General features: G+C 38.4%; 2 protein-coding genes across 3 annotated transcripts in view; both read right to left on the bottom strand.

Annotated features, from left to right (window-relative positions):
- Positions 1–13,397, bottom strand: part of LOC149103707 (uncharacterized) — a 153,962-nt gene that overhangs the window by 64,469 nt on the left and 76,096 nt on the right. The gene's annotated exons all lie outside the window — the stretch shown is intronic.
- The window catches only part of LOC110060273 (uncharacterized), a 29,449-nt gene that overhangs the window by 3,913 nt on the left and 12,139 nt on the right, over positions 1–13,397 (bottom strand). Inside the window, exons 2-11 of one of the 2 annotated variants that reach the window (XM_089272535.1) lie at positions 11,206–11,221; positions 8,428–8,525; positions 7,806–7,893; positions 6,942–7,030; positions 4,427–4,503; positions 3,302–3,379; positions 2,669–2,715; positions 1,635–1,718; positions 782–877; positions 181–264 (exon numbers count right to left, since the gene is read on the bottom strand). In XM_089272535.1, the coding sequence (XP_089128661.1) occupies positions 181–264; positions 782–877; positions 1,635–1,718; positions 2,669–2,715; positions 3,302–3,379; positions 4,427–4,503; positions 6,942–7,030; positions 7,806–7,893; positions 8,428–8,525; positions 11,206–11,221 (757 nt within the window). Of the gene's footprint in view, positions 1–180; positions 265–781; positions 878–1,634; positions 1,719–2,668; positions 2,716–3,301; positions 3,380–4,426; positions 4,504–6,941; positions 7,031–7,805; positions 7,894–8,427; positions 8,526–11,205; positions 11,346–13,397 lie in introns of those variants that run through there. The other variant, XM_089272534.1, reaches the window with a different exon arrangement.

Raw genomic sequence — 13,397 nt, 5'->3', positions numbered from 1 at the left:
AATAAAAGAGAGAACAGATATGCTACGCAGAATCGAACAGAGGAACACGCGGTGACTTAATGGCTCGTGTGCTAGACTCGAATCACCTTCATAAAACTTTCAGAGATAATAGGAAACCTCCCGGAATCTTGGAGTAATCACCATGCATAATGGTAGCCAGTCAACGTTCTCACCACCTACCTTTTGCAGTGAATTTTCTTCGGGAGACGGTGTTGGCTTTATTCTCCTTTGCGAATGAAGCACCAGGTGCTGTCTGAGAGAAACCTGAAGGTAAATATAAATATAGTAAGTAATGCACTTGTAATTCAACTGAAGACAAATCAGACACAACATGGGGGAAGGAAGACATGACTGATCATCGCAGTTATACTCCCAACTGAAGCAGCTGTGAAATTAAAGCCCGAAAAAAAATTCAGGCCTGAACGGGATTCCAACCTATGACCTCGATACCGGTGCAGTGCTCTACCAACTGAGCTAACAAGCCAACTGGGAGCTGGTCATATTGTGAGTTCGTGTTATACCCGTACATGGTGAAGAATATATTAAGCACTTCATTTTCTGATCCGGTTACTGTGCAAAAATATCAGTTCTGAAAATTTTGAAAGGGCACAGCACGGTAACTGTCCCAAGGAATTTAAGAACGACTTACTACTGACTTTTTGCTTTTTGTTCTCCTGGGACCATTAATTAAGTGAATATTGTTTTTAACTACATGTACATAGCAATCAAAATTACATCAAATTCTGCAAGGTCACTGTACATAGTGGTTGAAGCAGCTTACCTTATGGGCGAATCCTTTTCCACACCCCTCCCAAGTGCATACATACGGCCTGTTACCTTCATGGAAGGCTTTGATGTGCACTCTCAGATTAAACGCCTGAAAGAGAGTAACAGTAATGGATGACTTGACAATTGCTCATCATATCGCTCATGGAAAACAATTATTATCTAATACGTCGAATTATAATCCGTCAAATATTTTTACTCTCGCGTGATTTGGCTAAGTACGTCATGTGACTAAATATAAACTAGCTAAAACTGGGGAATATCCAAGTGATATTCCCAATTTTCAAAACTGCACGTGTTGCGAAAAATATTTGAAGGATAATAAACACGATAGCCTCCATTTAGCCCGAAAATATGCTCGGATATTTGTCCTTGAACATAATCTGTTCCTCAAAGCTCACAGTTTTCCTCGCGCTACGCTCTCGGAAAGCTGTTCGCTTCTCAGAACAGATAAAGTCCGCGGACAAATATCCAAGCATATTCTCGCGCCAAATAGAGGCTATTTAACAATTATTCCATGAAACCGCGTTGGATATGAAGTGATAAATAACCAACGAGCGCGTAGCGCGAGTTGGTTATGATCACTTCATATCCAACAAGGTCGAATGGAATAATTGTTTTAGTATATTCTTAATCGGGTTTTTGCCGCCGATTTTTATTTCAACAATTTTACAGAGCGGAAAATTTTTAAACTTGGCGCACTGTTTTCCATATAAGGTAAAACTCCGACTAATGGCTCATAGTCGGAGTTTTTGAGCCAATCAGAGAGCTAGAAATGCAATAGTCGGAGCTGAGAATATACTAATGTTTAATTATTCTTGAATTTTGATCGTTATTTCATAACTTACTTTAGTGTAAACTCGGGAGCATCCTTCTCTGGGACATTCATACATTTTCCGATTGCTATTGTGGACAGCGGCATGCCTCCTTAACTATGAAAAAAAGATCAAACAATCAGTTATAAACCATATGTACAACACACGGCTAATCTATTCTACATTTTCATGGCTTTGCTATATTTACCTGGACAAGATGAACATGAAATCTCCGACAACCTAATGGGAATACTGACTAAAATGGCATATTTTCAACAGACAGGCACTGCATTACACTGTTTGTAACTTTTGTTTTTTTCTAAACACTGAAGAAGCAAATCTCTGCATTAAAACAGTCCATAATAAGCCAACCAACCAACTAACCAAAAACAAACAAGCAAACAAATAAACACTCTCAACACCTAAATTATCAATTTGAGATACGTGTTTTAATTATTTTTATTTATTTTTTGATTTGTCACACAACAAAAATAGAATTACAGTACAATGATTACTAAATTACAAAAATTAATATACAAGATTACGATGAAGATACAAAAATACAATTTATATCTTAAAGGATAGAAAACAAAATGGCGTGGGAACCTAATAAAAACCGCGGCACTTGTACGCTTAGGTTCCCTCCCAAGAAACACCAGGGCCGGGTTGTTCAAAGCACGATTAAGCTAATCCAGGATTAGCGTAAACTTTTATTTCAATTTTGCAACTTTTCAGTGAAGTTTTCTGTTCAAATTTTTTGTCCCTCAATTTTGGCTTTGACTAATGTCAAACTCCAGGAAACATGGACAGTGAAAACACTTTTATTCAAGAGAAATTAGAACTCTGATTAACTTTTAATCCTGGATTAGAGTTAATCAGCTTTCGAACAACCGGGCCCAGATGACTAATTTGGATAAAGTAATTAATGACAAGTCTTATTTAATGACAGAGTTAATAGTTACCGATTAACTCTGTCACTGATTACCTATTGTAAATTACTTAATTTAATTGCACACTTTAAATCTATCTGCATCACTTACTGTCACAACGTACATTACATATCTTACCTCCCAGACTTGTGAAAACTTCCTGTTACAATGCTCACACACATAACCTGTAAAACAATTAACAAAACTTTGTTGTACATACCTGGAATATATCGGATCTAAGACAACATCCCCACAGCTTCACCCTCACAACTCCTTCTAATTTGTCAGCTTCTTTTTCGGTATGAAAGTTCACCACAAGGTCCCAAACAAATCAAACAACTTTACAGCAGATACTGTAAGTTAGCTATGATATTTTACACACTTTGAAATATATATCCTTCAAAATATTATGTATTACCAAACACTACTACAATAGGGCTAATACTTGAACCTGCAATAATATTTTTTAATTACTATTTTGAAAGGTTGTAGGTTCAACTAACAATATACATAGTTTGTGTTGTAAATGACATACTTTGAGTTCATGTTGTTCATGGTTTGCAAATAGATTTACACTTTGGTTACACCAATCAGGCTGCTTTCAAATTTCTTCAGTTTTTGAAAGTAAATGTACATCTTTACAGCATCACTTCTTCTCAAAACAAATTTTCTTTCGCTGAGATCTGAATGCTTCATTAGCGCAACCAGTATGACTAACTTAGCCTGATATGCTGAAGGGAATTTACTCTATTGGGAAGAAAAACACCTTACCATGACTTCTGACATGTACAGCAAGCTTAGAAAATTTGTCAAAGGCCGCAGAACATCCAGGTGTACTGCAGACATAACCTGACAAAATGGACAACAACTTGAACAGAAATGTACATATTAAACATCAGGGATTTCATTAAGGCTTTCAGCAGGAGGGTAACTGGTTTTCACACGCGGGCAAAACTATTAGAACTGAACGTCTTTGTAAGAAAAACTTTCTTTTAGATGGTCAAACCAGGTAAAGTCTGCATACGAGCCAAGTGGCCCACCAGGCCAGAGCTTATCCCGGTTTCTGTAGCATGAAGCGACTAGGAGTATTTCTACTCCCCCCTGGATGGGATGCTAGTCCATCGCAGGGTTACCCCCAGCATTAAGTTTGCCGGTACCCATTTATACACCTGGGTAAAGAGAGGCACTGTGAGAGTAAAGTGTCTTGCCCAAGAGCACAACACAATGTCCCCGGCCAGGGCTTGAACCCGGACCGCTCGATCTGGAGACGAGCGCACTAACCATGAGGCCACCATGCCTCCAACAGATGGTCAAACCAGCTGGGCAAAATTGTCCTCACAGCTGGTCAATAAATTTGCCTGGTGCCCAGCCTTTAATGAAACCCCTGAAACATTATCTGAATATACGAACATTTTTTGACAACTTCAGTCAGTTAGATTCATATGACACAGTGAATGACTCCCCCCCCCAACCTCACACTCCTTGCTGCCCATTTGATAAGTGTAAATGATGCAGAATGCTATATGTATAGCATCTACACTATACAACTTATTGCATGATAGTAACTTAAAGGGACACAGTCAGCTAGTGCATATGTGCATTAGATACCATTTCATAGCTAATTTGCATAGCACAGAGACGCGATCCCTACTGTTTTTAACCAATATGATAAAACAATATCATATGTAGGATGAGCAAAAGCACACTCAAAAACAGGTTTTTCAGTAAACAATTGAAAATCAAGCAAAACGCTACGACTTTCTAGATGTACTCAATGTGCATATTTGATTTTAGGTTGACGTGAACTCTTTTCAAAGTGAGAAACAGCATGGTCCCAAAGCTGACTGTGTCCCTTTAGAAATGACCTAGTACATACATGTACACATGTTTACACACCTTTGTTATGTCTCCTCATGTGTCTTAGTAATTTTGACGAGCTATTAAAGCTAGCATCACAACCTTCTGCCTGGCACCTTAAAAAATCAACATAAAGTAGTTTGCACTAAAACTTCAAAGGATCAAATAATGTTATTCACAAATTACTATCCAATGGATAAGTGTTGGAAAACAAACACGTATCAACCAGTATCACCAAGTGGATAGTTAGTTTTACACCCTCTGAACAACTGGGGCCAGGTTGGTCTTACTGAACACTTTCAAAGTACATGTAGCCAATTCCACTCCTGGGCAGAGGGAGAAGAAAGAGCCTTACCTGAGTGGGTGTACATGCATGACAAAGATTCTTATTCCTTGCTTTGGAGGGGAACACACTAACCCTAAGCTACCATTGTAACTCCCTTGGGGACTCAGTGAATGAATGTCAAGTTTTTCTTTTGAAGCTCATCAATTGACTCAGAAGGTACAGAAAAACTTGTACAAAGTAAAATTTAGACTGGAACTTTCTTTCTAAACAAATTAAAATGTTACTTTAAAATTGTTTACTCTGATTACTTAAGGTTAAGCTGCAGACCGAGTGTAAATAGCTGGATGCTGAATGCTTATGCAAGGCTCAAAAGAAACTTGAATTCCAGCTTGCCCTTTCAACAAGGAGCTCTCAGCGTTTGCTTTCCTTGGGCAAGAATTATTGCATTATTTACTTGACAGATAACTTGTGTGGGGGCAAGAGAGAAAAAAGGTTACTTTCCCAGCAGGAAGATCTACTCACAGGCTTGACACTAACGGTAGCCAACTAGCCACAGACTAGTAGAAATTTAGTTTTGGCTAGTAGGTTGTTGATTTCCACTACCCACTTTGGCTAGTCAACAAAATGAAATTGGCTGAACTAGTTCCTGTCTCCTTCAAGGACGACAAACACAAAATTTACACTTTTCTTGGAAACAAGGTCAGAATTTCATTGTGGACATATCATGGTACCGGTCATGTGCTGTTCAGCACATACATGTATGCAAATTTAAGTTTCAATCTACTTTTTGCTGGGTGGTACGTAAACGGGGAACTGAACATATTACTTTTGTTGAAAGAAACATTTGACAAACAAGACAGCATTTTCTGAAAGCACACATCAATGCTCTTTTTTGTTATGAATTTTTTCATTCACAAAATAGTGCAGAACTGTGAAGGGATAACATTTCATTTAGCGTAACAATACATGGGTGATTTGCCATTGTGTGCATACTTACACACTTACCACTACAGAAATAATTAGATGAGAAAGATTTATTTCCTTCGACATTTAAACCAGCCATTTTTGGCAGAAAAATTTGCCAATGACAGTTTACAGTATTGTTCAGATAGTTGTTTTGCTTTTGAAACATTTCTACGGTGCCTAAGTCTCGACAGTTTTTACAGTGATGTCTTGGAGTCTCAATATTTTTCCAAGGAAGTCTCAGAGAAAAACAGAGTCCTGAAAGTCCTTTCGGTAACTGGAACTTTTTTGAAACTAGTTTAAGTACAATATAATTACTAACATTATATATTAAACAGAGTCGCTTGTGTTGTGCTTTCAAGTCTTGCTAGTAATTTTGTTGTTATTGGACCTACCTGAAATTTTTGCGACACTTTAATTTTGAGAATTTCGCGATTTGAAAAAAAAATCGCAAAATTAAAGTGACGTGAATAAGTAAGTATCGGCAAAATAACAAATTATGTTACTGTCGACATATAATACCGCCATTGTGTTTTTGTTACTTTTGATGTTATTGTACCTTTGATAGAGTCAGTTTACTAAATTCAAAGACATGTTTAAGAAACATTGCCAAGGAAATAAATTTTGTATTACTCAAACATGCAAAGTTAAAGTGATTCAAAATACAATTTTTTTTTGAAAATCACCGAATTTAAGTGCTGCAAAATATGTGCAACCCCAAATCGCGAAATAAACGTGTTACTAAAATTTCATGTAATAAGGCAGCCAACCACAATGCTCGGCTAGTAAAAAAGGTTTTGGCTAGTAACATCTAAGTTATCACTAGCCACTAGGCTACTAAGTTGAAAAGTTAGTGTCGAACCCTATACTCATCCGGGACGACCGGATGGGAAATATATATCTTATTAGATGTTTTGGCGTGTAGTATTGCTGTATATTTTGTACGAGTTGTTTTCTACGAGTTGTCAATGAGTAAAAATATTAAGCGATACTACACAACAAAACATCTAATAAGAGATTTATTATCCAAATGCTGTAGTCAATAAATTTATCAATGAAAGAGGGAGAGTGTGAAAGTTCTGCGTGCCCACGCCAACCTGTACGGCAAACAGGTTTAACTGTACAATATCCCTGTATAATTAATTGTACTGTTATTTGGACAGTATTCGCTGCAGTTGGATGATAAAAATATATCCTAAATAGTGATAAAGTCATGAATACATCAGTAACACGCTGTAGATACATGAACATGTACAGTGTAGCTACATTCAGATTCCATAACATTGTTCATCCATCCTAACATACTTGAATCGCTTTTCATTTGTATGAACACAGATGTGTCTGGTCAGCTGACTGCTTTTCTTGAAAGACTGATGACAACCATCATAATGACACTGCCAAAAGAAAAATAGCAAAAATAAAACAATTAAAATAAAATAATATATTAAATAATTGAGAAAAAATGATGAATGCAAAGCAGTATCATTTACTAGTATTTAGTTTAGAACCTTTGAGAATCAATATAAGATACAATGTAACTGTAACTAACTACATGATTGTATACTTAAAAATAACTACACGTAGTACAGAGTTTACTGTAGGTGATGTCGGCCAACATTATTGATTGACACTTGGTTGGTTGATCGACACTTGATCGACACTTGGTCATTAAGCTGGCCAAGTATTGGTTGACACTCGGTTGATATGCAGCCGATATATTGGCTGACAGTCGGTTGAGGGTTGGTTGAATATCAGTCAAATGTCAATTGAGTATTGGCTGATATGTCAGCTGTTACTCAACTGACACTTGACTGACACACACATATTGCCTAATGTATTGCCCAATACTCGACCAATACTTAACTGACACTTGACCGCCTGTTGGCTGTGCATTGGCTGAGATTCGACCGATGTATTGACCAAGTGTAGGTCAATATATCGGTTGATATTGTCAGCCAACACTACATTCTGCTGGCTAGAAAAATGCAAATGAAAATAATGATAATGATAATGATAATGATAATGATAATGATAATGATAATGATAATGATAATGATGATAATGATAATAATAATAAGCAAGCGAATATTAAAGTTAATAGTCGACGCTTCAGAGTCATCATATCTACAATGACTTGAACGCCATTACTCTAACTTTGACTATCTTTACCTTGAAGGGGTTGTTGTGAGATCTTTTTGCATGCCTATCCATGCTGTGCTTCAGAGAAAATGTTTGTGTACAGCCTGGATAAGAACACCTATTACAAATAAAATGGAATATACCATACTTCAAAATGTGCAGGTAAAAGCAAAACAAACACAAAAACTACCATTACAACAAAATAAGCTGTTCAAAACAGTTAATCTAAAGCATTTTTTGTAAATATACTCCCTTTTGGTGTGAACATGTGGGTGTACATGTGTTTAAATACATTAAGTATAAACATTGCCTTTAATATATAAAAGAGTAAAGTCTGCATGCGAGCCAAGTGGTCCATCAGGGCAGAGCTTATCCCGGTTTCTGTAGCATGAAGTGACTAGGAGTATTTCTACTCCCCCCTGGATGGGATGCTAGTCCATCGCAGGGTTACCCCCAGCATTAAGTTCACTGGTACCCATTTATACACCTGGGTGGAGAGAGGCACTGTGAGAGTAAAGTGTCTTGCTCAAGAACACAACACAATGTCCCTGGCCAGGGCTTGAACCCGGACCACTCGATCCGGAGATGAGTGCACTAACCATGAGGCCACAGGGTAAAATGTGAAAGAAGATCAATGGAATTTAAAGTATACTTGAAGGATTGTCCTGTGTGGATGCCCATGTGTCGCTTCAGATGGTAGGGTCTAATAAAAGATTTACCACAGCCATCAAATGCACAGCGGTATGGTCTCTGAAAAATAAAACAATATAGCAGGAATACAGGTATTTATGTACGTCTACTTTGTACTTTCTATTAAATCAACTTATTATTATTACATAACAATTTTACTACTACTCCTACGATTATAATAAATTATTATCAATTACCATTTTGTTACTGTTTTAAATATCTTTTGTTGGGGCTGAATATCAATTGGGACATCGTCCTGTTTTCTGCTGAAGTTGCTGACACCTATGACTTATTTACTAGTAGTAATCAGAGATTATGAGAGTGCGTTCGATGCTCTCACTTTAAAAGATATATATATATACCGTATATAAATGATTTCACTAGCTGACTTTTAACCTTTGTCTATTGCTAAAATCAATATTTTTCAGCAGCAACCGAGGTTTTACAGTCAGATATGCATAGTGTCAAAGTCAATGCTAGTGAAAAGGTCGCGATTTGTTGATATGTTGTGTGAAGCCGCCAGTTTCAGTAGACTCTCAAGTTTCATAGAATATTTAAATTACGTACATTTTTCTAAGTTAGCATTTGCAATTGCGTGCACGTTTCGCGTGGTTGTTTATCGTAAACAAACTCCGTGTGACTAATTTGACTATTTCCCCTGATGAATAAAGTAGTCTAACTTATGGATCTTGCCTTCAGAGTACTTTTCTACCAATTCCAAACAATAAAATTGCGACCGGATAAAGACTGAGCTATCTGTCGCGACTGGAACTAATCAATAAATGCAATGAAAATGTAGCTGTTCCCATGGTTATCATCCCAAAGCTAAGTCGTGTTAATAAACAAGGACAATTCCCTCAGATTTCGATAAATGCTACCGTCGAAGCGTTAAAAATTTGCCCAACTCTAACGCTGAGAGCACATAATAGCGAAGTGTAAGGCGACTGAATGGAAAGAAGTCAAAGAAAGATCCATCGGAAAGATGAGCTCGCATGGCCTGCTCACATACTCACATGTTCGCCACATGTCTTATCACATGTCTTAGAATTAAACAGTACCAGATTACTGGCTGTGACATGCCCCTGCAAAAAATCAAGTGGGGTGGCCATTTTGGTGTCCTTACAGGAATGTGGTGTTTTCGGCCTAGAACCGTGCACAGGGAAACCAACTCTGGAAAGCCAAAGTATGTGAGTCACCTTTTTCTGTATCATAACCCAGATGTTCAGATTTTTTAACTCTCTCACAACAGTCAAAGTCAAAATTGTTCCTGTATGTTTGAGAATATATTTTGCCATCTCTACACATCTTTCTCTTTGAAATTATTTCTTAAATATAGAATTTGCCCAGTTTCACTGTAGGATAAAATGACAATTTTATTGTGCACTCTGGACAACAAGAGCCATAATGAAGATGAGACTCTAGACCTGTCACCCACTGATTTCTTCCCCAAATTGTTGAGAGGTAGGACACACAGTCATTTACACACACTAAACATGTACAGTCTGTGTACCAAAGCCATTCCACTTTGATAACTCAAGAAAAAAAAAAATCCATTTGACTGTATTGGCGTTTTTCCCCCTCAGAAATAACCCAATTTCAGTTGGCATATATGTATACCCTCAGGAACAAGCTCTCTCTCTCCCCCCCCCCCCCCCCCCCCTCTCCCCTCCCGCCACAAGATCAAACAATGTCAGTGGGGCAAGTCATCCAGAAATGACCTTTATAGTCTGTTCAGAAGAACTTGCTTACAAGGGGAGGGAAAGGCATGGGTGGATAAAAAATGGATGTATGTGTATGTGCCAGGGTACACTCCGCAAGACTCCCATGCTGAAGATATGCCAAGGCTTTTAAAATTTTATGCCACATGGCCAATGGCCAGCCATACTCCCAGTCTCTTTCTCTCATTGGTCTGCTCAAATAATCCCAATTTTCTTTGTATTACGCTCACTAGGAAAATTTGGACTCAAAGGGATCATAAAAGATGCCTGTTAACAGCCAGGATACAGCATTCAATATGGGGGATAAAGAGAGGTTAAGAAGCCATAGTTATCACGTTTATATACCAGCACCAGCAAATATAAATGTGAACACTGATATATGCCAAAACCTCCAATCACATGCTGGTATGCCACAAAATGTTTCAGGCTGTGCCAAAGATCTTTGGTTTATTAAACCCACTCTGCATGCACTCTAGTATATACGGTATGGATATAAACTGGCCTGATATACCGCTAAACAGTACCTGAAAGCTAGGATTAGGTATGAGATCAGTGGTGTCTATGTCCCCAAAAGCAAAACATTTGGAAAATCCCTGTCATTTAACAAGGCCAGAGAACGATCACTGATCAAGAACTTGACCAAGACCATGCCGTAATTTGTACGTAATTCTGGTTTACAATGAGTGCAACGTCCTACATTTAGCTGGCAACAACATTGAAAACTGCGCCGTACATGTAAGTCTTATCTTATGAAACCGCCTCTACCAAAATAATTTGCCGTGAAAAAAGAATTAGTCGCTGTGTATGAAATGAGGTTCTTTTTTCTGAGAATTCGTACTTATTTGCTTCAAACTTTATCCTTTAATCCGCGGAAATTTCACAAACAGACCTTCCTTGACACCCACGTACCGGTGACGAACCAAAACGTACCCGCCACGTGAGAAGAGATTTTCCCTAGAAATTTACACTTTCACGAATCAAAAATCGACAGAACTTGTACAGTAGATAGAATATATACCTACCTCACCGGTGTGAGACCTCTTGTGTTCCTCAAGCCTCCATTTCTTATTAAAACTCTTCCCACATTCCTTACAAGTTTTACCCTCATCGTCGACATCCGCCATGTTTTTTCTGTTCAGGAGACAGGAGTCTGGGATCTATAGGATTCATATCCAGGGATTTTCATCGGAAGTTGGCGTGGAATCCGTTGGAATCGTGAAGGACTATGTTCTAGCGTTGTTGCTCCTGTTGGTCGATGGTCACTCATAAAGAAAAGACAGGGAAAACATACAAAAAAAGAAATGAATTAAAACTGTTATGAGTTCGGCCACCTTTGCAGAAAGACATGAAAAAAGTTCTTTCAAACACGTTCATTCAGACGGCCAGCAATAAGAAACGATACCGTTATATAACGTGATTACGTCATGATTTTCGAGCGGTCGCCATCTTGGAACTACAGTGTTCAGTCGTGACACCAGAAAACTCACAGAACTGTCTCAAAATGAATCAAAACTAGCAATAAGGACATGAAAATTATCTAGAAGCGTACGCGTCGAATGTTATGGTATCGCAATAGGGAAATTCATTAAAAGGGAAATAAATAAATTGGGGAGGAAATGGAAACTGCATTCTCCTTACGTCATGGCATGACTGAACATTGAGGTACTGTCAGACAATAACATCAGACATATCCAATCGAACAGTAGTCTGCCGGAGTAGTGATGCTTCGTCTTGAGTGAGCCTGAGAGAGTGACTATGATTGTTTGATAAGGCCAATTCGTTCGAAACGTTTTAGAAAAGTATATAGAGGATATTACATGCCCGCGTGTGGATACGAATTTTATTGTTGCTTGTTATCGCAAGTTCGCTCCGTTTACTGAGATAATAAAGAAACGGCTGTGGAGCGGCAGCATGCAACATTCCAATATTGGTGAGAGATCAACAGCCGGTACAGTCCGATAAGAGGGTTGATACCTCCACCCAAGTCCGAAGTGCCATTGCATTCTGAATTCACTGTACTGAACAAGATAAATAAATAATCTTAAAAACTAACAGGAAAGGTAAGACAAGATGCCGTCAAATGACCCCGGCTGTGCTAAGAAGAATGCGCACTTCCGTGATCATTTTAGCCCGCAAGTACTAGTGTAAATACTTTCGAACAGGCTTGGCAAATGTGCAGAGAACTGAAAACATTTTCTTAGACTTGTGATACTTGTTTTTGGCTTTGACTTTTCTCAGAAAGGCAATTTCACTAGGAGGAAATTGGCCCCTTACACTCACCGAAAAAAAAATTGGGGGGATTTCATGGAAATTGAATCAAAAGGTAAGGTGAACTGCTGGAAGGAAGTTGATCGGGACAATCAGTGAACATGCTCCCTGCACGTGCTGGGCTCATGTCAAGACTCATGCATGCCCTGGGGCTAATGCTTTTTCAAGTTGGTTGCGCTTTGCTTTATAAAGTTACCTGTCTTGATCTCAGTTCACACGGAAACGCCACGGAAATTACGAGTAAAACCAGATGTAACAACTCTTCAAGTTAAGAGAGTTTCCAGAGGTAAGTTGCATGCAATTGATTTCGATTCAGATTACAGTAATGCATGATGTATTCCGCTTTGTTTGAAGATACCTATGACATTGATACTCATGATATCTTGGTCCAATTTGTACGAGACAATCGCTCTTCAGTTTCGAACCGTAATTGCTCGCAAATTGGACTGGAAATCTAAAGAAACGGAAGGCATGCAGTTGTATGGTCTGAATAAAGTATCCAACAGTATAATATCGAAAGCATCCGGTTTTCAATGTGCCTTCGAGTGGAGTAAATCCCGGGGGGAGATGTTTGGGTCAATGTTTGCTGAGGATGTGCGTCTGGCCCTTAAGGACCACTACCCCATTATAGTCTATTCTGTGGCCAATTACAGATCCCATCTCAAGGGGTGTACTCGCAGTATACATGACGGGGGTGGGGGAGAAAGGGTCCGACCTATTTTTTTGGGTTGGAAATTTACACCCGCGGTATTTTTTTGGGTCAAGAGATCTGCCACGTATTTGCTTAGGTCATAAAAAAAATATGTGTATTTTTTGGGATTACACATCTCCGAGGGAAATTTCCGTTGCGGTCAGTGGATCAGACAATCATTCATTTGAACTTTTTTCCAGCAGCGTGCGAGTTACGGAAAAAATACATATAAAGAAGATAATACAATGTAATAAT

This window comes from Orbicella faveolata, unplaced genomic scaffold, assembly GCF_042242905.1.
Source record: "Orbicella faveolata isolate gen_17 unplaced genomic scaffold, um_ofav_v1 contig_35, whole genome shotgun sequence".
NCBI lineage: Eukaryota > Metazoa > Cnidaria > Anthozoa > Scleractinia > Merulinidae > Orbicella > Orbicella faveolata.
This window is presented reverse-complemented; position numbering and strand designations above follow the sequence as displayed.